This window comes from Calonectris borealis, chromosome 2, assembly GCF_964195595.1.
Source record: "Calonectris borealis chromosome 2, bCalBor7.hap1.2, whole genome shotgun sequence".
NCBI classification, from domain to species: domain Eukaryota; kingdom Metazoa; phylum Chordata; class Aves; order Procellariiformes; family Procellariidae; genus Calonectris; species Calonectris borealis.
The window spans coordinates 16113950-16141184 of record NC_134313.1 but is presented as its reverse complement, the minus strand read 5'-3'; the positions used below and the strand labels follow the sequence as shown (position 1 = coordinate 16141184).

At 43.5% G+C, this 27235-nt stretch overlaps 1 protein-coding gene across 1 annotated transcript in view; it reads right to left on the bottom strand.

The window, feature by feature from the left end:
- EXT1 (exostosin glycosyltransferase 1) overlaps nucleotides 1-27235 on the bottom strand; it is a 181979-nt gene that overhangs the window by 4066 nt on the left and 150678 nt on the right. Inside the window, exons 2-9 of the mRNA XM_075141248.1 lie at nucleotides 20986-21079; nucleotides 18171-18278; nucleotides 14313-14432; nucleotides 9130-9262; nucleotides 7676-7794; nucleotides 6846-6941; nucleotides 3997-4086; nucleotides 129-289 (exon numbers count right to left, since the gene is read on the bottom strand). Of these exons, the coding sequence (XP_074997349.1) occupies nucleotides 129-289; nucleotides 3997-4086; nucleotides 6846-6941; nucleotides 7676-7794; nucleotides 9130-9262; nucleotides 14313-14432; nucleotides 18171-18278; nucleotides 20986-21079 (921 nt within the window). The remainder of the gene's footprint in view (nucleotides 1-128; nucleotides 290-3996; nucleotides 4087-6845; nucleotides 6942-7675; nucleotides 7795-9129; nucleotides 9263-14312; nucleotides 14433-18170; nucleotides 18279-20985; nucleotides 21080-27235) is intronic.

Below are 27235 nucleotides of genomic sequence, written 5' to 3'. Positions count from 1 at the left end.
CATAAAAAGTAGACCCATTTATTATCTTTCCATTTTTTCCCCTCCCCGGAAGAATGTTCTTCACCACCCCCACCCTTTACTATTTTGTTTCATCCAGAAGGAGGACAGCAGATGCTTTGGGTTCTTACTTGTGGTAAATAGCAGCTCCTGTCAATACCATGGAATAGTCATTAGTCCATTTGGAGGTATACCCCCACCTCTCCTTAGTGTTGTCCCAGAAGTGACTGCGAGCAGGGTACCCTACAATCCTCTCTGGAAAACTCTGCCAAACTGTAAAGGCAAAATCCACCTGTGGACAAAGGCATAGGCCAAATGAATACCAAAATTGTTTCAACAAATGTCAACAAAACAAAATATTACCTTGCCACTAATTCGTAATTCAAAATCTTGGAACTGTTGCAAAACATTAATTCTACGTATTCATCAGTAAATTAAACTGACTGCTTGACATTTTGCCCTATAATTATGCACATTTTAATGGTTCCTGTTAAAGGGAGTCTAGAGTATCACAGCATTACATTAACATTTTCAAGCTTGCCCTTTACATATCAAACCTTTTCAAGTTGCAGAAAGAATGGTGTAGATGCATGTATTTATACTTAGATGCAATATAGAGAGGTAATAGCTACGTAGTAAACTGAACCTTTTGCACATCGTTGTGCATCTCACCTACCATTTCAGTACTGTCAACACAAAGCTTGGAAAATTAGGAGTCAAACACCTTAAATTATAAGGGTGGCTCAGTGAGATTAAAACAGGCAATCATTGCAGAGTCCTTTTATATTTTCCATCCGTTCTGAGCCTTTGAGGTACATGCAGGTCATACTTTTAAGACTGTCTATGTGACCAAGAGGGTTAAACACATAGCTTAATAAAGAAGAAGATAAGATTCCCATGTAGTTAAATGGCTTTAGGAGCCTATACTTTAAGAAAAATGCTTGATAGTACACGAGCCACAAGAAGATGTCAAATGCTGCCAATAGTGTTTTTTTATTTTATTGTCTTGCTGTAACTATTTTAATAACTCAAATCTCTGAGAATTGAAAAGGTGACAGGACATCACTCCCCCAGGATGCCACCAAACAAATCCTGGTGACACTAGGAAAGGGATGATTGGGGTAGTTTGCAGAAGGCTCATCAGCACTAGATTTGAAAGGTGATTTTGGTAAAAATACATATGGAAAGATTTTTATCACTGTACAGTTGGTTGGCAGTCCCTCCATTTCAACTTAGATTTTGGAGCTCAAGCTAGACCGAAATTTTAAAAGGAGTTAAAGACAATTCTAATTGTCCCAGTCAAACCCAGGAAAATGAGGGCTTTGTTTCTGCACTGCACACCAAGTTCCCTCCAGTACTGGGACCTAAAACTTCACTCAAAAATGCTTGAAAAACCTTCCAAGAACCCAGCCAAAGTCAAGGGTGTAGAGGTTAGATAAAGAATAGCTTCTCTGAGAACAGTCACATTTTGTGTGATTACTGTCAGACTTCTCTCATTTACAAGTTTTTATGAAACAGAAGAGTCGCACATGTACTGGAACACAAAGCTAGGGACTGGTTATTTTCTTTGAGGTTGTTTCAAGGAATCTGAAGCCAACTAGAAAGACAATGTGCACAAACCAGTTACCGTTGTGATAGTTCTGATCTCATCCAAATCAATACCACATGAAAGAACTAAAGGTTTTTTTTCCCTGTAAAGGCCTTTCCCATAAAATGTGACATCTGTTTTCTTTAGAGAAGTCTGAGAATCTCAAACTTAAATAAATAATAAAGCAGCTGCCCTCACTTGTGCTTTCAAGTATCTGTCCTTGTACCAGGGAGACGCACTAAAGCAACCACCCTAACAGAAAACTCCCTTTATTAAAAAAACCCCAGTCCTCATCCTGTATAACTTCCAGCAGCATTACCACTCAGCTGATCTGCAGGAAAAAACAACCAGGCTGCCAGTCTCTTAAACCCCCCTATCACTTCTGACCCGTGCTGATTTCTAATTACTTCCCAGGCAAATATCCCTCTGCGAATGTGAAACAGCTCCTCTCACAAGAGCAATTCTGTTGTGAACGGAAAACCTTTACTACGCTAGAGCCGGACAGAGCCGAGGATGTGCCTGGTGACTGCTCCTCTTAACAGGAATGTGATCGTGTTTGACCATGTTTCTAAATTGCCTTTTCTGGGCTCTGAAGCTTTGCCACAACGACCACCCATGAGCAGCCAGTTTCAAGGGAAGTTTCACACCACACGTTTCATGTCAGTGTTTCAACATGCTGTTTCTTTGCGTAAGTCGTACGACATGGGAAATGAAGCAATAGAAAGGCCCCCGTTCTTCACAGAGAGCCACCAGAGAGAGCTGCTGACCCTGGCACCCCGGCAGAGACATGCCGAAGCTGCAAGGCGGGTGCTAGCAAGAGCTGGCTAGCTGGTTCTCTCCGCAGCACAAGGCCACGGGGCTTGTAGAGCCAATACCCACCGTGCAAACATGCGATATCGGCTGCAAGCTGCTCACAGGAGGGAAGAAACCACAAAGAAATGTGTATGTTGTCTCACACAACAACAAATATTTGCGTTTCAGAATGTTTAGGGTATAACACAGCCAAGCCAAATGAGAAACACTATTTATTTCATATGCGTTCCAGAAGCCTGAATGACTCCAAAGTTTGGATGATGACTAAATACCAGTCAAAACAAAAAAAAGCCCCAAATCCTCATGTAATCCTGGATTACAGGCTGGATTGCTGCAAATACCACCTCAGTGCAATGAAGTCCCTCAGAGGTCTCACCATGGCCCCCAGCGCCGCTGAGACAGGACCCTTCATCCTGAGCAACAACCTGCTTAGGAACTCCAGGCCTAGGATCAATGCCTTTTATTGGTTTGGGGGTTTTTTGGCTGTGCAAGGCTTTGCACACAAGTGCTTTGGCAGCAGCCGTATTCTTCCTCATCTAGCAGAAACTATCAAGGTGTAATCTTGGTATCAAATAGGTTCGATGCCAACTACTTCTTCCATCTGTGCAGCAGAAGAGGGACTACCGTGGCTCCTGGAGCAGTCTAACCACAGCACAACCAATCCGTACTGGCGAGAACAGCGGTTGCAATCTCATCCATTTAGAACAAATTCAGTGACGTCTTAGGATACATAGCAGTGACTGGTGACTAATGTTAGGCATTTCTTCACTGACATATAAGCAGTGGTAGCATGAGTGAAAGATCCCCATCACTGACAAAAAAGCATTTTTATAAAGGTGAAGTGGGGAGAAGGGAATGGCCATGAACATGGGGAAAAAAAAGGGAAAACAAAAGAAAATAGAGTTTTTCAAGCTATTCCCTGGCCATCATTAATAATGTATTTCCCAAATATTGCACTCTATATAAACTGTCATCAGTTTCCCCTGTGGTTCTCAGGAAGAGGTTCCAGAAATCAATACTCATCCCAGTTGTAAAAATTGGTTTTCTACAGTATTTTTCTTTTCTTAGCGCTATCTTGCTCTTGGCACAAACACTCCAACACCTAAACTAGCAAAGATCTCCAATTTTATGGGGCAACACGATGGTGAGAAAACATTCCCCAGTGAAATCCTGCATTAGGGTGGCAATGCTGTCTTTTGGAGCGACAGCAGTCCCCCATTGCTGACACCCCTTCTTTCCCCACCTACACCCTACTGATAACGTGGAGGGGGAAAAGCTACCCCAATGAGAAAAGTGAGAACAGAGTATTAAAGCTGACTGCTCTTGGCTGCCTACACCCGCCTGCAGCTATGTTACTAAAATAATAAAGAACGGAAGAACCATATGCTAATGATGAGCCAATTAACGAGGGTGAAAAGCTCCTCTGATGGCAGGCAGTGGCAGGGTTGCTGAAACAAGTGCAACACGTTAAATCTGAGAAGAGTAGCAGGAAATCTTGTAACATTTGCTCACTGGCAAAGCCAAGGGAAGGACCTATCTGCTGTGCTCAGGCTGAGCCGAGGAGCCAAGCAGACTCCCAAGATGACAGAGACCCTTACCTCAGTGGTTGAAAGCACGGTGTCCTCATCCAGGCTTAGCACTGCATCTGTCACTATGTTGTCGTAGGGTAGGAAGCGACTGCTCATAACCTGTGGGTATCCAAGGCAGGAAGGGGAGGAAAAAAATCACTTGAAGGACTCATTTCCAAGGGAAATACTCCATTTTATTCCTCACTCTTATTTCCTCTTGTCTGAGGCACATCGCGTATCTCTGTCTGATGGAGAGGACCCTTCACCTCAAGAGTGAAAGACTGTCATTTTCGTCACTGCAGCAGTCAGCCTACACCTTCCACCTGAGGAGTAATTTCTGAACAGACCTCCCTCTTTGGAGCAGGCTGCCTTCCTTTTGTGACAAACTGCAACAGTCCGTACTGAGAATTAGATGTTCCTACAGCTTCTTTAGGGAGGACGTTTTCCCTCTGCTCTCCTACGGGGTGTGAGGATCAAAGATAATGGACGCTGAGAAGGACTTTGCAGCATTCATAAAGTTATGCAGCTGGGAAGCCAAGCAGTCCAGGCTGTGTGTGAAGGATGTTATGCTACCAGGCTGGTTCCCCTGTAAAGTGGTACAGCTCCATCTCTGTGCATTGCTATTGTATCCACAGGGAGCTGCTGCCAAATGGTGCAACATTCTCCATCAGAAAAGCAAAATATGCTAAAGAACATGTGCATCAGTTGAGCTTCACCTGCATCAAGAATTATATTGGTATTGTAGCATTTTAAAAAGTCACATTCTTAAGTGACATAACTATATATATATAATCTATATGCAGAATAAGCTTTTAAAAACTATGGCAGGACAGTTCTCAAAGTAATAGGACATAGATGGGAAAGAGGGATCAAAAAGAAAACAGCAAGAAATGAGAATCCATATGGTTTCTTAAGCAGACTAATTAGCATCCTTTGAGAACTCATGAATAGTAACAAGGACACAACACTATTTGTTTCCCGCATTTGCTAGGAAAAATAGCCTGGCTAGTTAATAGACTTCTTTTCCAATTTATTATGCCAAGAAAACACTACAAAAATCAGGCCCAGTAAGAGGAAACCACTGTACGGAAACAGGAACATGGAGAAATTTTACCTGTCCCTCATAATGGACATGGTCAGTTCTGCGTCCCCTGCAACCTGTTTGGAAGCAAGTCTTTGGAATCTATGCCTCGATTCAGAGAAAGCTCTGCCTCCATAATCAGGATGTTCACAGTGTCTGCCTGGAGAGCATTCCTTCATCGCTATGATGGCCTTGGTCCAGGGAGGCAGTAGGTGTGAAGAAGAGGTGATCTGGCAGGGGCTGGTGGTTTTGCTTTGCTTACGCTAAGGCAAAGCAGAGCAAGCGGTCGGCAGGAGACCAGCGTTCTCGCCCCAGCTCTTTTACAGACTGTGTAAAATTGTCGAATAGTACAACAGTCGGGACTATGCATGTATTTGTTTTTGTAGTTAAAGCTCCCTTTTGTAAAATGGGTGCAATAATATATCTTGATTTCATGGCGAAGAGTGAAGGTTAGGTAAAGGCAGAACTCTGTGATCAGCTGCACGGAGTAACTGTGCCTGCCAGTATGCTTCAGTTAAGTCTGAAGATGAAAAGCAGTTCCTTTGTGCAACCTTTGAATTGCACTGCTCTGGCTCTGCAAGCTTTGTCCAAACACACAGCTTTTCCGCGCAAGAGCCATTTGGCATACGTTGGGATATTAGAGGGAAGAGACTGTCCACTATAAACACACCTTTGTGTACTCAGGAGACTCATTTGTAATCTAAACAGTGCCTGGGGCCAATTCCTACAAACACTGTAGAACTGGTCAGAGATTTTCTCCTCTATCTCACCTCTGTAAGTTTTCCAAAAAGAAAGAAAAAAACCCCACAACATTCAAAAGGCTCAGAAATCACTACAGCCTTTCTCGGCCCTGCAGCAGCTCTCCTGATACTTTTACATGGCCAGCTAAGGCAAGAGCCATTAGCTGCCAACCTCGCAGGGCTCTCGCTTTCCTCTTGTTAAGGTGACTGAGGGAAAAGACCGAAGACAGGACTATAAATTCAAAATAGGATTGTGCAGCCAAAGCAACTAAAAGTTCCCTTTGCAAACGCAGAGCGCAAGAGCCAGCTGAAAGAGATTGCAGAGGGGACCAACCCAAATCTGTCTCAGTCAGAGTCTAGAAGCAAGAAGTCTTGCTTCTCTCAGGCCTGCATTTGGAAAGGAATCATCCACTTCGGTGTGGATTTTAAAAAACCAACTCTTTTCTCATCTGCGTGGTGTCCGTTTCGACTTTGTGGAAGTACAAACAAACAAGTGTGTTGCACAGCAAGGGATGACATGGTGGTGTTGTTCCCACGCAAGTGTCCCTTGTCCCTTCCTTTTTTTTTGGTAGTGGGATCCCACCACTGGCAGCAGTACCCTACAAGGCCATGAGAGAAGGTACTTTTCAAAGGCGAGTTAACACCATTCATTCTCATCTCTTCCTCTGCTTTTGAGTCCACAGCTGACCCCCAAGTCTTGCATCTGACTGCTCAGACTCAATGAATCCAGCTGCATCACTACTTTCACGCACCTGCAGAGAGACAGAAATCTCCAAAGATGGGGTCAGCACTACCTACGTTCGGGGCCACATTTCAAAACTGGGTCCCACCTGTGAATTCAGATTCGCGGCATTAATTGCCACGCTGACGATTTCTGAGAGCACGGGTCTCATGCATGAAACACGAATCTGTGACCAACTGGTACAAAAGGCCAAGGTATAGAGAGGAGCTGTCACGCTGTTGGGAACTACAAAGCTTTCACCAAAGCAGCTGGAAAAATAAATTCTGGTCCCACTGGAGAATATACACAATCTTTTACCATGCTTCTCCCCACCTACCTTGCTCTCTCCTTCAATGACTATGACAGGCACAGAAGTGGCAGGCCAGCGGTGTTTGGCTGGGAGGGGTTTATCACAATTCCATAAAACAATAATCTGAAAGAGAATATTGGACCATGATCAGAGACCTTTGTGGCAATGCAGTCCAAACCCTAAGGACTCAGATCTCCAGACAGAAATGTTAAATCCAAGTTAGGAATTTCAAAATCAACAACGATACAAATGTGTATAACAGTAACACTTCCTACAGTAATTTCACCCATCCTGTCTATTTACAATACACATCCTCCCAGGCAAATATAGGCTGGACAGGAACTCAGGAAGTCTCTATCTCGGCCAGGTCATATGGATGTCACTAATTTACTTTGGCTCTCATTAAAGGCTAAACCACTTATGACACTCCACTGCAAGAGGGTGCTCCTACTGAACTCCCCAGGCTTTCTTTCAGAGAAGCCAAAATCCTGGCACCGCTGAGACTAAGAGCCACAGCGGGAGGAAGGAAGATCACGCAGGGGCTCTTGAGGAACAGACATCCTTTTGCAGTTTGCAGCACACACAATCCTGATCTTTAAAGTGCAGTCATTACTTTACCTCCCTCATGAAACAAAGGGGTTTAATTACTGTCTCTATTCCACTCCCACTATACTCAGAATTTTTGTCTCCCATGCATGCAGGTCACAGACAGTAGAAATCTCAGAGAAAAGAAACATCAGAACTGAAACAGGGGGTTGAAACAGGACTGAGAAGATCTCAAGTCAGTAGGCTCTTCACTCCTGGGATAGTAGTTTTGTCTCCATTGTGATTGACAGGTTGACAGATTGACTGCTTACCTGTGCACAGTACTGGGACTTGGCTACAGCAACCAGGAGTTTCAGCACAGGCTGAGATTGGGAAACCAGGGGAGTTACTGCGTGGATAACGGCAGTGAATGTGGAAAGAGGCTTCAGACCTGAAGTGAAGAGATACATATTCAGTAAAGAAAAAATTGCCCCAGTTAGTACAGACTAAAGGAGTCTGGAGATGGAAAAATAATCTGCACTTAATGCAAACCTTGCCATGTTTTTTCAGGACACCTCCTTTTGTCTTGGATACTAGGATACCAGATGCTTCAGAGCAGATCACACTTCCCTTTAACTCCCACACCCTCTGAAATCCCTGACTCCAACACAATTACTGCCTCTTTTTACTCACTATTTCCACAGGTGTCCTGCAATCTCTTTCTTTCACCCAGTTTGTCCCACAGATAATATTGATATCTAGTTTGTTCCACCAAATGTCCTTCTTGACACAGGCTCTGTTTTGCTGCCTGGCTCTGGATGCTTGATGTTTTCTACAGATTATCTCCACAACTTCCAGAAGCTTGTTCAGTTTCCTCAGCCCCATTACAGCCTCTGTCAGATTTTTCTCTTTCTGGGTCGATCCCCATCCACATGCATCTTCAATTACCTCCTAAGCTGATAATTCTGCTTGCATCCTTGCCTTCCATTCTGATATTTTTGTCTCGCTATGATTTCCGTTTCTGCCTAAAATAACAGATCCTACTGGCGTCTACCCTTCATTACTGCTCTCAATCTCATCTAAATTCATCTGTGTGGGGTCATAGTCGTTTTTCATCAAAATTCCCAAAGAAACCTCCTCCCTTTTTAACATGGTAACTGTGAATTTTTAGCAGGTGAGCAGTACAGATCCACACAAGTGGGATGGCACAGGCTGAGCCAAAAGTAGCAGCAGTCTGGTAAGCAGGATCATTTTAGCCTGCAGGCACATTCCCCTGCAGAACTCATCACTTAAGCTCCGCTTCAGGAAAAAGCCACGAACCTAAGCCCTACTCATTCCTTCTAGTGGGATCCATATGAAGACACATAGTATGGAGAATAAATCCATACCAACTATGCACTCCAATAACAAGTGTCATGGGTAAATTACCACTTTTCCAATTTGCCAAGCACAAATAAACGAAGAAAACAAAAAGCTATTCCTCTTATGTCCCCTTGGGCCATGAATGGGTCAGCAGCTCAGGCATTAATTACTGGCAACTGAAATGTATGAAGGGACATAGATTTTTTTAAAGCAATCTTTGCAAGCGAGAGGCACATGATGCATGTTGATGAGTCAGAGACATTCCAGTCTACAGTGGGCAGGGAAGATTGAGACAGGATGAATGAAAGGCACCATTAACTAGAAATGAATGGTAAGTCACTTGGCACATGCTACTCAAAGATCAAATTCCAAATTTCCACTAGAAATTCCAAATACCACTAGATTATAGCAAGGATTCACTCACCGAGATTAGCATAGTAGTAAGGAAAATCTCCCAGATATGAGGAATACTGTGGCAGTACAAATAACCCTCCAGGATGTTTGTTCCATATTAAGCTGTTACGTGATATGTGCTTAAATATTCTGTCCTGAATAATCTGGAAAACAAGAGAGGTGATGATTTTTAAATAGAGTGTAATAGTCACTGGTAGAAGCTTCAGGGACTCCAGCTGACTGGAATCATCACCTATTTTGCAAAAAGCTGAGGCAAGCAAATTACTAGACATTCCTGCTTAACCTCTCTTAAAATGACACAGAACCTGCACACTTCGACACCACTTCAGCAGCTCAGGCTTTGTGCAATAGGTTTCAGAGCACCTCATTAGTCTCTCTGGACATGGGGACCTTGCAATTCATTGCATTTTGTATTTCAAGTCAAATATTTTGTCTATTAGAGTATCTTAGCAGTTGTAAGCCCGATTAGTTCATTGTCAGTTTTACTATCCAGAACTCACAGAAGATAATTATTTGAGGATGGCATTACAAAGCTAGGTATTATTTTGAGATAATGAGAGCATTCAAAACCACAAAGACTTTCAGCAAATCAGGCTCCACTAATTATTCATTTTTGCTTAATTATAAAGGGATATTAGCATTCAGATACATCACTGATTCCACGTCTCAGTTCTGTAACAGTTCCTTCTTGGATGAAACAGAAAAAGATCTTTTGGCAACTACTGTCTGTCTCTGTAGAGGACCACAAACATAGATTCCTAGATTTTTAAGGTCAGAACAGATTGCTAGGTCATCTACTTTATCACCTAGAATACCACAAGCCACAAAAAAAGATACAAGGCTGTACAATTAATATGTACTTATAAAAGTAATTACAGTTACGTCACATCAGATACCTGTATGCAAGAACCATGGTCGTTCTTACATCGATGGGAGCTTTTTCAAACTTGCTGCAAAGGCATAACAAGATTCAGTGGTGGGAAGCTGACAAATTCAGCCTCTAAATAAATTGCAACCTTCTAGTGCAATCCGTTGTTGGGCCGCACATTCTTACAGATTTGCCTTCCTTCAGAGCATCAGAGGTTGGCAGGTCTGGAGATGGGACGCTGCAAAGGGCCAGGGGGTGGTGAAGGAAGAATTTTCCTCTAAGTTAGCTAAGCAGGATTGCCTTGCATTCTTCTGCAGCTCATCTTCTGCAATCTCCTAAGGAGATTTCATATAACTGGCAGTTTATGCATTGCACAGGGCTCAAGTGCCAAGAACACGTCGGTTCTCCTAACCTAATGTCTCTGGCCTTAACATAGGCATATCTGGGTGAAACTATGGCTCTGAAGTTGGACTAAATCTGATCCCTCATCATTCATTCTGGCCTTAAAATCTATGGAACTAAAGAAGCCATATACCCACAGCATAGGAAAACCAAAAGCAGCAAAAAGACCCAACACAAGCCAAACAAAAGAAGCTGCTGGAGTCTAAACAAGCTAAAATCTCTGTAGGCAGCTGAGTTCAGGGACATTTGGTCAATACAGAACATGAATATGTGTTGCCACAAGCAGTGGTTTTCCTGGAATTTTTGATTGCCATGACAAAAAAACATTAAAACACCAGTTACATTGTGCTAGACAATCCACTGCTGGTGGCGATACACATACTGCTAAATTGGTGCAAATGTTAGGTATTTGCATGCTTGTCTAAATTTTGCCTACAGCCAATTACCATAGCTAATACGCAGTACGTCGCTCACATGCGTAAGTTTAACTTTTTTTTTGGTCTCGGAATAACAGACTTAGGACTGTTATTAGGACGCTGCCAAGAGCGTATCTGAATATTTCTGTTTGGAAATAGGTGTATCAGTTGTCAGATCTCCTGCATGGTAGTGGGGAGAGGAAAAAAAAGACGATGACTGCGTTTCTCCATCTGCAAGTTATGCCACTAAACAAAGACAGAACCTAGAAAGTACGTATTTTCGAGTGTTTACCACAAAGCCTAAATATTACAGCTCCTTCCTCCTGCTTTCTCAGAACTGGGGCGTAATCAGTTAAGGAGAAGTCTGTGAATTTACATGGTCAGGAGTTTTTCACAGACGGTGGAGTTTTCCACTGTGCTGGTAGCCAACAAGGCTGCAGGGGAAACACATGGCTTGCATTCAAGGCTGCCTCAGCGCACCCGGAGCGAGCGCAGCTCTAACACGGAGCAGGCCCTTGGTGCCATGCAGCACACGCAGCCTTCGGTGCATGTCAGGCACACAAATCTCACCAGCACGGTTCCGCACCAGGCTGGGGAGCTGGCCTCGGTGATTTATCACAGTTAACAAATAGAAGATTAATTTATCACACTCCTGGTCTACATAAGAAACCTAGCTGTCTGTCATGATAGAAGGGAGAAAAGACAACTTGGAAGAAAGAGAACAGAAAAGTATAAACAAAGATAACATGGAAGACCAATCAATTAAAATGCAGTGTATAGCGTTGCACATATTGCAGAGATAGACAGTACCTACACGGTCTCTCCAATCATGAGGCATGACAGGAAGTTTAATCAGAGGAGAAAGGGGTTAGGATCTCTGGTGAGATCTCCCTTTTCTTTTTGGAATTCATTAATAGTCCAATATTTTTGTGTCCCTCATCCTCACGCTTCAAAAAGTTCACATATTGCCCTAATCATTGCTTCTTCTCAACATGCCCCCACCAAGCATCAAACATTTCTTGTCTGTACTTTGTGCTGTCCCTCTCCCCTCCTCTTCCCAAGCGGAGGACTGAGCACGCTGCTCAGGGATCTTCCCAAGCGGAGGACTGAGCACGCTGCACAGGGATTTAAGGATGTTTTGGGTTTGTTTTCAGAGAAGACCAAGGTGAAAAAGTGCAGATACACTGGAGCACGTGTCTGAATGCTTTTTGCAGCAGTCCACTGCTGCGCTGCCAGTGCTCCCACTCACCAGCCTGCAGCAGACTCTCATGAACATCAGTTCCTAACTCACACCATGTCCACAGCACCGAGCAGTTCCTCTGTGCCTGCAATATGGGGTTGCTGGCCAAATGATTTAAACCTCTCATTTTGGGCTATGAGCTGTTTGGCTTAGGCCACCAAATGCTGTGAGAAGATCAAAGACCTTAAAATGTGACTTAATGTTTTCAGAGGTGTCCAGGATAAAAGGCAGAGGAGAGCTGCGATGTCCTTGCAGACACCTGAGTTGCTGAAGACTTTTTCTGTATTGATATCCTCACACATGGACATGTACCGGCACTGCAGTTAGCAGGCAAGTGATTATTCTGATGATATCTAGCATCATCAGAGCACCCTGACACAACAGTGTTACAACAGAAAATGGATAACATCCACCAGAAAAAAATCATCCTGCTAGGAATTTACTTCCAGGCATCAGATTTTAAGAAGAAGAGACACTGCTTGCAGATTTCGGACACCAAAACCCACTCTCAACTGTTTTATTCCTTTCCTAAGGAAAGTTAACTCAGGACTTCACTTAGGCAAGTTGAAATGTGAAATGAGTATCTGTTCATAAGAACAGAATCCCTCTTAGCTGTCTCAAAAATTTCTGAGAGTCCTGAATTAAAAAATAAACAAAAAACCCCTCAAACCAAAACCACCCTCGCAAACAAATGAAAAAACCCAGAACATAACTTCAACACCAGGCATACATTACTCGGTTTCATTAAATTAAACCTTCCAGGAAGATTTTTGTTTTCACTTTAGCTTTTCGCCTCCAAGCGGAAACTCCAGCTTGCTGGTTGCCCAGCTGCTTCAGCTTTATTACGGGTTCTGCTGTCCTCTGGGCACCTGCGGCCACATGGGCCAACGTGTCCCAGGGCAGCACTAAAGACACATCTGTGAGTGTTGGAGCTTGATGCAATGGACACCAAGGCCATGGGGGCTGCAGGTTACGTCCCCTTGAGACCAGCCCCAGCACGGGCAGGAGAGGGGCAGCGAGGAGAGCCGTGTGCCCTTCTCCTTTTAGCAATCCCTAATGATAACAAGGTGCATGTAGGGAAGGGGCAGATAATACATGAGACACCCTGATTGTCCTTACCCCTTCTGTAAGGGTAAATTAGAATGTGAGTACTGGCACGTGGTTTTCCAGCTTTGTCAGTCCGATCCTGGCGTGGGCTGTGATAATTATCACTATCTCATCAGTGCTTATGGGGAGTTTGAGGATGCAGAGCAGTTCCCAACAGGCAGCACAGATGAAGACATGTTCTTCTGGGGGGAGGAGAGCGTTGCGAGGACAGCTATGCCAGGGGCTCTGAAAATGTTCCCTGGCTGGTTTTCTTCACTGGCACAGAAAAACCTAGGGGACTGTCTTGCAGCAGCTGGAGGTAGATCAGCCACGGGCAACCTGTACTGCAGGAAACAGCACTCATTTGCAGTTTTCAGGGGAAAGCAGGCACAGCGGGAAATGTGGAGCTTTACAACTGTGCACAACGACGGATGCAATTGCAGAAGCATTAGCATAAGACGAATACATTTGCACCTACAAAGTGAGCCACTTTCAGTGCTAAAAGTGCGTCAAAAAATGACGTGCAAAATTGTGAAACAATTAGAGGAGAAACCTGCTTTTGAAATTATAGCCTGGGCCCTACTTCTAAAGAGCCTTTCATCTCTCCTCTGTCTCTGAATTCAGAAAGCATTCTCTCCACATTTGAGATCATCTGTCTCCCTGTTTAACAGCAGTCTAATTATGATTATTTATTAATATTTTATAAGGATGATCAGGCCTTTCCCTTATCCTGTGTGTGAAGATAAGACACAGTGATTTACAAGCCCTCCCTTTTCCTTCAGCCAGACCAGTAGCCCCATCACAAGGCATCAAAATGTTAAGGAATGGTCAAGGAAGAGCTTTACAGTAATATTTTTTCCAAAATGAATTCCAGAAAGGTTTCTTAAAGAAACACATTCACTACCAATGACAAGGATAGTGATTCATAAGCCATAAAGCCTTGTGAAGGCAAGATCACACATGACAACTTTTCCATGCGTTAGGTAGCTCCCATTTTTCACTGTGTCAGTTTTCTAATGTGGATTTCGATAATGAAGAAAGTATTTCCTTAAGGGAGAAAACTTATCAAGATGCCGAGCTTTTTTCCCAGTGACCAATTGCATGTCATGAAAACCAAGGTCTGACGCCGGCTGAGGACAGGTACGGAAACCTTGCTGCTCGGCAAGACAATTTTTACTCACCTCTAGTGTAGTCAATACAATCTTCTCAACTGAAGAAAAATAAGCCTCCCACAAGAACTGTGTCTGCTGTCTAAGTGCTAGGATTTTATCCTGATGGATAGACCTGATTGTAGAAGGAATCTGTAATACAAGATGTAATATAGTCAGAAGCTTCAGAAAACAACGCAATCTCATCAAATTAATATGCTGCTGACAAGCCCTTTCCTCTATTAGCAAGCTGCACAGCTTCAGCGCTCCTGTCCGACAGAGATGCGTGTGTCAACAGTTAAAGCCTTGATGTTAAACGAATGAGACACAACCCTTTATAACCTTTGGTACTGAATATATGATTTTTTTTTTATCTGCTTTCTTTTAGTCTTTGGTTATTTTATGGTAACAAAAGCTCCTTCTCCCCAGCGCTGTGGTGTGGCACAGTAAGGAGCTCCTCCACACATCCCTCATGCACAAAGCTTTTCATGGACTAGTGTTTTGAGAAACTAGTACCTGCAGGTCTTGAGAGTCCAACAATAATCTCCACTCTCAAAGTATATTAAAGGGATCTGGAATTGCATTTACCGCAGCATGGCAACACTAAGTGCCCGAAGGAAAACGTAGCAACATCTTAAGTAAGACTCCACTTTTTGGGAGCCTGTGGATCAAATTGCATTTTACTAATTACTGTGGGTAGAAAGAATAACGTCTCCCACACCACCTGTTATTCACAAGGGAAAACACTGCCTCGTTTTTCCCCTCTCCATTAAATCATCACGTTAATTCTGGTATAAGTTGCCTTAGAAATAAACCCAAATTGTCCTGCTGCAATGCTTTGCCATTAAAAAAGTAACTGCTCACTGAATCAGAAAGGGAGGGCTTCACTTCTACGTCTTTTCCCATCCCCACGTCCCTCTCCCACACTGGGGGGAAACTAATGTACGTACGTGTCATTCTTTAACTTAGGACCTTGACCAAGACCTCCAGTACACCACTTTGACAATGCAAATTGACATTATCAAGGGAATTTAACTGAAATTTGCTTCAATTACAAGGGCTACTCACAGCATCAGAAAGGCATCTAGGATACGTTGCTGATTTGTGTTCATTTTTTCTAGGAATGAAGAGTTGTGTTTTTGCGCCTGCTTTTTTATGATTTCAAATTAGGCCACCTTGTTCTCAGACACGCATTTCTCATAAATCTTTTACCTAATAGTTGTAAAAGCATATACCTGGGCTGTGTGTTGCTTTTTGCACATCCCAGCTCATTCTGAAGCTTACCTGCACCCCACCACATCCTACCCTTTCCTGACGAGAACACACTTTGCTTACTCCTAAAATAGAGGGGTAGGAGTGATCATTATTTGCTTTCACATGCTCCTGAATGAAATGATTTCACACGAGACATTTTCCTGAAGAAAATTTGAGATTTTAAGAATTTATATGTAAAAAATTTCCACAAGAATCAGTAAATTCTTTACTGCATTGTTTGCATCCAGGTCTGGACACCGTGTCCAATAGGATCATGGCTCCACAGGGTGCACTGTCAGATGGGACAATCTCTGCTCTCTAAGACCTTTGTCTCTTAGACCTTAATCTTAGAGACACTGCTAACTAGAATACAGAATTTGAGCTTATAAGAGTTAGCACTACAGCAAGGTGGAACAGAAGAAAATGGTCAGACTGTCGAAGACGCTACTTTACATTCCTTCACTAGAGGCCCTTTAGGTAAAATATACATCTTTAGGTAAAATATTCCCTGCAAAACTAGTATGAAAGATAAAAGCTAAAACCATGTATTAGTACATGTTTTTCTAACTGATCTTGTCATTATTCCAGAATGCTAAATAACTGCATCAAACTTCATCTTTTGAGGTGAATAATCTTTCTTTTCATTACTTTTCCAATAAGTTCCAATAAGTAAAGGGATAATGAACATTACCTGTACCGGCTGTACATGGATGTGTATTAACCGCACCTGGGATCATTATCAACAGCAAACACATGATCAAAGTCACTTCACAGTGGTGATACGGCATTTTTTCTATAAACTCATTCATTTCATTGCATTATGTGCAACCTTGCATATGTGGGCATATGTGCGTGAGCAAGAAATAAAATCAACACTCATGCCCAGCTACGCCTTTGAAAGGGAAGGCTGCTCTGACTGTGAAGGTTACTGCAGGAAGCTATGATTTTACAGACCACATCGTGCTTGCAAGTGCCTGCGAACACAGTGCCAAGGTTAAAGAAAAAGCCTCAGTGCCTGCTCCATTACAACAGCTGGAAAGAAAAATCAGAGCTCCCATTTTAACTGCATTTGCCTATTAGTTATTAATCTACTTGTCCAGAAAGACAGGTGGGGAAAATGATGTATTAATACTAATCTGGCAGGATTACACTGGAATTATTCGAACTGGATGACGTCTTAATAAAAGGTCATTTCAGAAATAAGTAGGGGGAAGGGAAAAACCACCCTGCACAAATAAATGCAGAAAGGCTGGATTAAGCTCTCCTGGCGCTATGATGAGGAGAATATGCAAATAAAAACATTCGAGCTGCTCTCAAACAGGAAATGAAAAACTGTAACATAACAAAAACATTTCCCAGAGCAGACATTCAGGCCCTCTGCCAGCTCTTTAAAAACACTGTTAATAACGGTGCAGTAGCTGTTCAATATGGAAGCAGCTGTGAAGAGAACGAATGGCATGTTACCGGAAAGCATGAAGATCAGCAAATTATTATTATTTAAAGAGAGAAATAATTTTGCTCAGAAAAATGTGCTGTCCACAGAAACAAAAATCAAATGGCCCTTTTATATTTGCAGCTTGTATCACATGAAGGAGAATAGGCAGCACATTGCAAGGCTTGCTAGGCCAGCTCTTCACAAATACTTCTTCAGACAAGTAAACAGGCATCTAACGAGATTTTCAAAGGTACTTCATTTTTGGGGTGCCAAGACACCTGTACCTTTGAAGGCTTCTCTCCATGGATGACAATAGCTTGCCACTTTGGACATGAGTTAAATTCAACCATAAACACCCCCCCTTGCCTCTTAGCAGCTACTTAGTGACTATGCCAGATCTTGTGGATCTCACCTTCATGCTGGGCAATGGCATTTTATCAAATGCTACTTTGGGGAAACCAATTTTTCAAGAACTTTTCCTAACATCAACTTCTCCACATACTTTACAGAATGTATTTAGACTATAAAACCCCCCAGGAAAACAGGAAAAAAAAAATCTAGTGAATTTAAAACCAAAGTAGATGCTGAAGGTAGCAAGGAATTTCTAACTTCTCAGCCCACTTTTGTTCCATGAGCTCAAGGAGATCAACAATAAGTGACATGAACACTGCTTCAGAAAGCAATCTTACATGGTCCAGACATCAGAAAGGGACAGATTCTGCTTCCCACAAAACTGTTAGGTGGTAACTCCTGCGTGAGAAAATACCTATGTTCCCGATGAGTCTCTTCAGTACCAGCCAGCCAGACACACAGCGCTGGTGGGACCCCTGAGGATAAACTATTTCTGAAGGACTAGAGCAGAACCTGCCTTCAGATGTTTTCTCTCTCATCACAGCACCTGGTCCAGGACAGTTCTGCCTCAGAGAGGCATCCAGGTGCTCCACACCAGAAGAAATCTCATGCTCTTAGGAAAAATAAGTGTCTCCTGCATTTAAGAATGTGGCCTGGTAGCTGCAATGACCTTCAGGTCAAAAAATGAATGATGTCATATTAAATGAGTTCATAGCCAGTCTGACACAGACAATCCCTTCATGATAAAACTTCTTTTACAGCCCTGACCTTTCGGATTCATCTTCCCCATCCATTTAGATGGCGGCAGCAATAATCAACTGATCCGCTGAAGGCCGCGGTCTTTTTCTTACCTGTAATAACAATCTCTCATCGCCTATGACGGCAGCTTGGTTCCAATCAATCACTTCCGAGAACGGCAACTCCCATCCGTTGCTGAGCATAACCGGGACGCAGGCAGCCTGCACGCACACAGAGGCATCGCAGCCGTTAGCGGGTACCCGACCATTAGGGCAAGCTTTGAGGTTCGCACCAACACCATTACTGTCATTTTCTGCACAAGCTCTGAGCCAGCTCTCGTGAAGGTGGTCAGAAGGAGAGGCAACGTGGCAAAGAACACAGGAGGGAAGCCCAAATTTTTATGGTTTTCCATTTTGCGCTTATTCATGTTCACTGAAAGGTGGGCTTTGCAGGGAGAGTGGCATTTGAAATCTGGTGCTTACGCTGCCAGATGAGGGCAGAACTGTTAAAATGCTGCAGGTGTAACACCGGAGAATTTAATACAAAATGATGGCCTCCCTCGCTGCTTTGTGAACCATTCAGCAGGGAGCTAACTCCCTCAATTTTTATAATATGTTGCAAGACAACCCTACAGAAAATATAGATCATATTTAATTCCAGAGCACTTTTTCCACAAAGGAGGAGTGAATCCCTATCCTATTTGATATCAAGTCTCCAAACAGAGGTGACTGTACAAACACAACTCATCTGTCATCACCTGTCTACCAAAATAAGAATTGTTTCCTGTCTTAAAACAAACAAAAAGCATACACATTTAGTATCTATTTCGTACCAGTATGATCTGTCTAAATTATTTAATCTTTTATGAGTTGCGCAAGTTCCTCTGCACAGACAGCAAGTTTGCGAATATTCAGTAAATAGGGCAGTATTTCCGTAAACAAATGATCGCCACTACGTTCTGGTCAGCTGGATCACAACATAAGATCCAAACCAAAAGCCTCCTGATGTGATGCAAGAACCTATTACCAGAGGATCTGCATCGAGCCTGTGCTCTGGTTCAATTTCTTTTGGATCAAGCCAAGCTTAAGTGCTCTGAAGTTGGTCCAGACTGCAGTCAGTCCCTCCTGTACCTCCCAAAAGATGGCATAAAGGGGAACCTTTCAGACTGCTGTACCTTCCTTGGTAACATGTATTACACACAGGATCTTAGACTGGTCAAGTCTCTGCATTACAGCAGTGCTTATAATGTGTAAAGAACTGTGATCTTCTGTAAGGAAATGACATTAGCGCATGAAAAAAGCCAACCAGAAAACACTTAGCAATGTGTTTTCATGTTTAAAACATTCCACTAACGTGGATTACACCTTTCAACATGCCCTGGACCCAGACAGAAATTGGGAATTCATCATAATCGGTGAATACTGCTACTAGCCTGCTAGGAAAATCCTCAGTGCCTGCATTTTATCATCATCGACCTGAAGCCTCCAAGTCCTGCTTTCCTGATGTATCTAACAGAAGCTGCATGACTTGTGGCCCAGATGAGAGAAGAGCTGAGCAGTGCTCTTCAGGAGGATCTGAAGTGACTCGTCATTCCAAATAAGCCAGTCGCACTTCTTCCTCCGAAGAGGCTGGAGAGGGAACAGCACTTTGCAGGCTATTAATCTTCTCCTGAGCAGGAGCAAAGAGGTAAGTAACAGTCCAGAACTTGGATCTCAAATGTGACAGCAGGTGTGGGCCTCAGTGGTTAAACCTAAGTGTCCAGCGCATTTGGGATGCTCTAGGGTATCCAAGAAACCCACCAAAGGCTGGCAGACATGACACAGGATCTACTGGAGACCTTCTGGAGAAGCAGCAGAAAGCCAGAAGAGTACCCCGGCCTTCTAAAATGACATCATACACTTACACTCAGGTACCTGAATCCTGCTCTGCATTGCGGTAAACAATACTCTTTAACAGCGGCTGGGACATTTTGTGGTTGATGAAGGAAAGTGATGTGATGCTATTCATTAACAGCTTTACTGCCAATGCTGGGACACTTCCCAAATGGCAAATGGACACTGGAGGCAGGACCCTGTAAGGTGTCCTCATCTGCCATCTCACTGACACCAAGCAGCACCTTAGCCTCCCCTTCCCTCCACTCCAGCCCCCATGGAAATCCAGGTGCCAGTCCTAGAGGGGAGCTGCAGCTTCTCCCAGGATGCTCTGTACGGCCCACTGAAGACCCAGGGCTGAATTGGTGCTTGCCACAAAAAAAGGTCACGCCGGCTGCAGCGTGTCAGTGTCAGGCCTGGTCACTGTGCTGCCAAGCCCTGCTGCCACAGTGACTCAGGAGCCCCTTTGCATTGCCCTTTGCTACTGGCCAACAGCAAAAAAGGGAGACCATTAGCCAAAATGTTTTTAAAAGGTGAAGGGGATTCAGGTGCTGTCCCAGACACACTGTGAGCTCCCTTAGATCAGCCTGTATCAACCTTCATGCGAAGCTTCCATCTGGGGCTTTACAACCTCCAGGCCACCTTCTGCATGTTCAGCAAGCACCATCTCAAGACAGGCAATGCATAAGCAAGTCTGTTTTGGCTAAGTGAAAACAAAAAGCTATTTTTACTGCCCTGGGGCTTACTTGTAGAGGCCAGTGTCTCCCACAGGAAGCCTCGCAGCTTGATAAAATACTGCTCTAAACTGTCCAAACTCTCAGCCTCACCACATCCAGGGAAACCCTGGAGGTAACGCAATTCAACCTTCAGATGAGCTCAGTGCTCAGCCCCTCCTGGGAAGAAGCTGCCAATTGCTCCAGGAGTATGAATAGAGGCTTTTGCAAAGTGGATTACTGTCCACTAGGGAAATAAAACACACTTCCCTCCTCCCCACCTCTTTGCTATTGCATGCTGAATTGCAGCCAGTGTAGCCGATGCTTTAAACTGCAGCTCTTACCTGCAAGGCTTCCAGAAACCTGAAAGAGCCAAGCCTGCGGCCACGGGGAACCAGACAGAAAGTGGCATTGTGCAGCATTTCACGGTAATCATACCTAACAAACACAGGGGAGAAAAGAGAAAATTCAATTAGCGGTGAGTCCTAGAGTAACTGGGCGTGAAAATGCAAACAGCTGTTGAGACACATCTGGATAAAATCATCCCCAACCAAGACCTCTCACCACCAGGTTAATTAGCTCCCTCCATGCACGCGTGTGTCAGCCATCTCCCTGGCTCCTTTTTGTTCATCCTCAGGAGCAACCACCATGGGAGAGAGCTGGGAACAGTGGTAATGAAACTGAGAAGGAAGGAAATAATTTTGCCATTTCTATATAAACAGGCATCCATGAGTTCTAACAACAAACTTCTATTAAATATTTTGATACCCAAAGCATTGTTGCGGCACTTCTGTGACCCTGATTTCTATTCAGATTTAGTCAAAGTCATGCACAACTGTGTTCATTTCTGTGCAAGTACAAAGCAAAAAATATTCAAACTATGCCAAAGAAATCTTCCCTTATCAAGCAGGCACTGAAAAAGGGACGGGGGCGGGGGGGTTTACAATGACTCACTTGGTGGTTATTGTCAAGTGTGGTGAGAGGGATAAACTGCCAAATTTTGGCAATTAACCACATAGCTGCAATGACCCCTGCTCCTCCAAATTAAAACGTTAAGTGCTTAAGGACACTCCTGTTTATTTTTCCTATTCCATCAATCACCTCAAAACGATTCACCAAAAACACGCATCAAATCCTAACAGTTTCCAGCCTGTTATTAGCTAATTGTACTTCTGGCAAACCCATGGAACTGTGAATGGCATTGATCTCGTCTGAGACAAAAGGATCCAGATTAAACACCCTCCGTTCTCCAGAGTGTCCTGGACTCTGCAGACAGATGTTATTTTGACAGTAACTTGTGGCACTGAAATTTTCTAACACTAATAATCTAATTTAACTGTAGCCTGCAGGCAGAGCAATTTTTTTTTTGTATGCATGTATATGTGTATGTGTGTGTGTATATATATGTATATGATTATATTTTATATATAAAAAAGTCCAGATCTACGTTTGTATTCTCACACAGGCCAGACAGATGGGAGTAAGCCAATTTTCAATTATAAGCTCCGTCTTTAGGAAGAGACATCTTGCAAAGGCCCATTTGCTTAAACAAGCGTGTATAGCTAATTTGCACAAGAAAAGGTCACTGTGAATGGATTAAGATTATCTCCACTGAGAGTAAAATAAAAACCCTCGTTGCATTAATTAAAACTACAAAACAGACTTCAAAGTACATTTTTTTTTTAAATTGTATCTCAACTTTGGTTAAAATACATATATACATATTCCATCTGAGTGGCAGCAATTTCTTTTTCTCCATGTGGGATATTGATTGGCAGCCGTGTCCCAGCTCACCAGCCAGCAGTGACACAGTACGCGGGGGAAAATATTAGGGAGATGGAATACTAAAAAAAAAAAAAAAAGTTGCCATTTTTAAGCATTCCTTTTTTACATACTGAGAGGTCTGAGGCTCATCACTTTCACTGTATATTGTATGACAGAAAATGTTAATAAATACCAAAAATAGAATACCCCGTAGGGCTAGAATATGCCAGTCAGAAGTCCCCCATCATTAGCCAGCTAAAAATGTAAAATCCTGTTAATACCCCGGCTTGCAACAATATCCACAACATGTCGATGGCAGAACAAGAACACAAAGAAAAGCAGAGAACAAGGCCAGCACAAGTGAGTCCTCTATATGCCAGCAGCGTCTTATATTGGGCACCTTTTCTTTCATATCTAATTTGCTCATATTAGGATAGATTTACAAAGGAAAAAAAAAGAAAAGGATTTTGTTGACCATTTCCCACCTGGAAACCAGTTAGCGTCTTGCTCCCATTTGTGCGTTTTAGAGCCTAACGTGTGATTTATTGCTGAGCTCTGGAATAGCACGGTTCATGGTCATCAAGCAATTTATCTACATCATACGTACACAGAGAGCCTCATCCTAACCTTGATGTATGGGCACAAAATTTCCACTCACTTCAGGGAGAACCCGCAAATACAACAGGAGCAGACTCAGAGTAAAGCAATATCCATCGAGAGCTGCTGCAGTGAATGAATTGCACTGGAGATTCTTCTCATGAACAAATTTCTCTGCAATTTCAACCCAAATGTTTTAAGGTGACTCGACACGATCTTTGAGTGCAGAGCTAAGGGACTGATTTCCAGTCTAATCCCCCTCAGAGACCACTCCAGGCTCAAGCATCTATTTGAAATCCTTAAACACACGGTGCTAATTTTACTCCCACTAGTTCATGGGTAGCACGCAAAGCAACAGGGGCACCCTGCCTTAGCTGAAAGACAGAAGATAGCCCAGTATGTTTAAATACGAACTTGGAAATGCCTTTCACACAACACCTGTAGCCAGCCACAAATACATAAACATCTCTGTCAAGCTGCAAGCATAGCTTTGCAATTTGAAGCATCACTTGCGGAGGAAATCGTTTACATGTACCAAATAGTACTTCAGAGTCAAGTTTGCAGCAGAGATCATTTCATGTTTTTGTCTGATTGCCAGGCAGCATTCGGAGGAGACCTTGGCCACAAAAACGTCACCTGGAGAATGAAGCTCCAGCCCACAAGCCATGGTGAGGACAGAAGGCATCAGGGCAACCCTCAGTTTCAGACTCCTTCCCATTCAGCCCCATAGGAACCACGCACGCAGCAGGAGGTTTGAGCTTTGCTGGTGTTTTGTCGGGGAGGGAAAATCACTTATGTACGGTCGGCATATTTTTCCACATAGGAAGCATACGTGTCTCACCTGAAAGCATCCCTGCACTTCCTTTAACTCTGACTTGAAATGCTTTCAGTGAAGTCAGTGAGATAATCTCTATGATTAAAGGTAGGTATCTGAGTTCAATCTTTGCTGGACTTGAAATTTCTCCGTCACTCGTCCAGGAGAGAAATTGGAGCTGGCGCAGACATCCAGGAACACCCTCTCAGCTACAGCAGGACAGACACCTGTACATTACATACCGATCTGGCATCTATTGCAAATACCAGTATTGCATCAACGACAGGCTTGATTTCCCCACCATCTTCACTGACTAATCTCAACAAGACCTCAGGGAGACAATGAAGTATTATAACCCTGCTCCCAATGGCGGAGGGGCCTTAAGTTACAGAGAAAATAGTCAAATGTTTAGAAGATGTTCTTCCAGAGCCTCCTCTTCTTCTCCCCCGGCAATGGGGGTTATATCTGTTTTCAGAACGACTTATTTCCATTAGCCGGTAATGTCTGAAGATGGCAGGGAGATTTGTTATGGTCTTCCAGCTTGCATCGCTGTGGTTTCTGCAAACCCAGAGCTGCCAGCTTGTGGGGACAGCTCTGCATCACCTGCCTATCCAGATGCTGTGGTTTTACCCAGCTATGGAGGTTTTTCAGGCTCCACTTGCAGCTGAGGAATCGGAGCAAAGACCGGCACTGCGGGGCACCGTGTGGGCGGCCGGCCAGGCTCTTCTTCCTTACTTGTGCTGCTTCTGTGTCGCACTCCTTCTGGAGCTTTCCTTTCCTTTCCTGCTGGCAGTTAATCTTCCGGAGCATTTACTGTAGGAAAGCTTTGAGAGGAGTCCTCTGCTTTGCTCGGAAGGTATTTATTTCCAGAAAGCTCCTGGTTTCCATGTTAGAAGACTGCCGGGGAGAGGGGGCACATGTTTATTGCTCATATTCCTATATTCCTTCATTCTGCACGCTTGCATGGAGGTAACATTTTACTGCCAATTTTAGGGTCGGTTTGGCCTGGGCCTCAGCTGCATCATTCAAACATGTTAAAATCCAAAATGCATATGCCTTTAAAATGACAGTTGGGGGTTTAAAACTAAAATAGCTACAGATTTAACCCAAAGCTGGCATTCCTCTCTAAGGATCAGCAGTGTGTTTTATTAACTTTCAGGCTTCCTTCCGTAATGATTAAGTGCACCTTGTTCACAGCCAATACCTTTTTAGGCAGCATAAACAAATAGCTCTATTTGTAATCAATTCTAATTTATTCACACTTTAATTGAAATATCCCCTCCCTGCTACCACTCATAGCTGAGAAAACATGTTCGGCCCCATCTATCATGCAGGTGTAAACACTGCAACGCCATGTGGGCAATTATCCGAAGGAGAAGCGCTGCTCAGCCAAATGCTCTTACCATTTTAACTTCTTGATCCAACACATTGCTTCTGCCTTTCCCTATCCCCCCCCCTTCTTTTTTTCCTTCTGATGTACCGACCTTATCAATCAGCACCTGGATTGGACGGCTGCTTGGGATTCCTGGTTCACCATTATCCCAAGGAGCCTGGGCAGGCTGCAGAGGCTCTGCAGTGACTAATCAGCCATGCCATACATTCCTTCTTACAGCTTAAGCATTTCCCCGTGTCACTACACTTAAGAGATTATAAACTAGGCTGGGAAACATTTCCCTACCAATTTTAATATTAACTATTTTTTCCCAAAGCCACATCGTCATCACTATTGATTGAAGAGAGGTGTAAAAAGATATTGGCTGTTTAGACCAGCAGATATGTCCAGCTACCCAGATGTAATGATTATCATACTTTACCCAGCTATATGTCACCTGTCACGTAGGAATCACAAAGCAGTGTACCTATTTTCTTATCTAATTCTCTGAACAGTGACATGGGATACCATCACCATTCCCATTTCATAGATGGAAAGCCTGCGATACAGATGACTGGTGGCTTCTCCAGCAGCTAGGCAGACCTTGGGAATGCTAACCCCAGTGTCCTCGCCTGCCTCCCTCCTCTCCGGTGATACAGCACTCACTGAAAACCAGCTGTATGTCACGGCTATCAAAATTCAGATGGAAATACAGGAGCAGAACCCAAACCAAATACAATGGGTTTAACCCAGCAGTACATATTTTAACAGTGCCACACATAATCCATCTTTTGGAAGATGCTGGAGCTCATCTTTGGCAGGGAGTATCAGCACATACCGCTGTAGATGTCAGATGGGACTAGAGCTGTTTTTTTCTTTCCTGAGCCAAAAATTGTGATGGCACTTAACCAACTATGTCCAGGGCTCCTCCCCTGAATCTGCAAGCCCACAAATACACGCTGCATCTTCCAAAAGTCTCTGCATCATTTCAAGTGCTACAACAAAGACAGATATTAAACACCTACAACTCAAGGCGAAATGGCGGAGTGTTTCCCAGTTTTCCAGTACCTTCAGTTTCAGCTATTAACCAATCGGCCAGTTTTCCGTGTGTGAATGCTTAATGCAGATGGCTCTGAGCTACTGGCTGGAGAGCCTGAAAAGAAACCCACTCTGTCACACGGAGCGTCTTGTTGCTTGGTTTCCATTAAGGTATGTTGGCTTTTAAATAAACTGTCAAGTAAAACTTGGCATTGAAAACACCAAGTGAGTAACTGTCTTTGTAGAAAAGCTGACAGCTCAGTTGTGCATCAGACAGATAGCTGCCCAAGACTGAGCTCGAAAGGCTAACGCATCCTACTTGGAAGGGTGCTGTCGCCATGAACTGCTTGCTTTTGGATTTATGGCTGCGCAATGCTTTGGGTGATCTTAATGCCGGTTAACAGGCTACTGGCTGGCAGTTCATCTCCCTCTTTGCAAGTGCTGGTTCTGGAATTAGAAAGTTTGGAGGTGCAAAAACATAATTGGAAAACTTTTTTTTTTCCCTGCTTAAAGGGCTAATTGATTTCACAGGTGTTTAATTATCATTTGCTGTGAGATAATACCTTGTAGTGCCATAAAAAATGGATTTAATTTTCGAGTGCTTGCAAAACCGTTGCCAAAGCCAAGTTAGAGCTAAAGCTAGATAATTATTCTATAAATCAAACACACTGCCTCCTTTCTTTGAAATTTTTAATACTTGGCTATAATGATATCTGACGACCTTGAAACGAACATAAAAAGGATTTTCTTGCCAAGTGCTGAAAGGCAGCCATTGGAGTATTTCTTTCAGCCTAGTTCATTACCGCAGCTGCCGCTGCCATGCTGCCCTGGCTGCAGGACTCCCAGGGATGCCACGGTGTAAGTACAGCAGCAGTGTGCATGAACAGTGACTTCGGCACACAGGTAACGGCCGAGTACGGGTATGAGGACGAGCCCAATCTGCAAATGCTGCAAAAATAATGAAAATCCTGCATGATTCTTCTAGGCCTGGCAATGGAAACGAAACTCT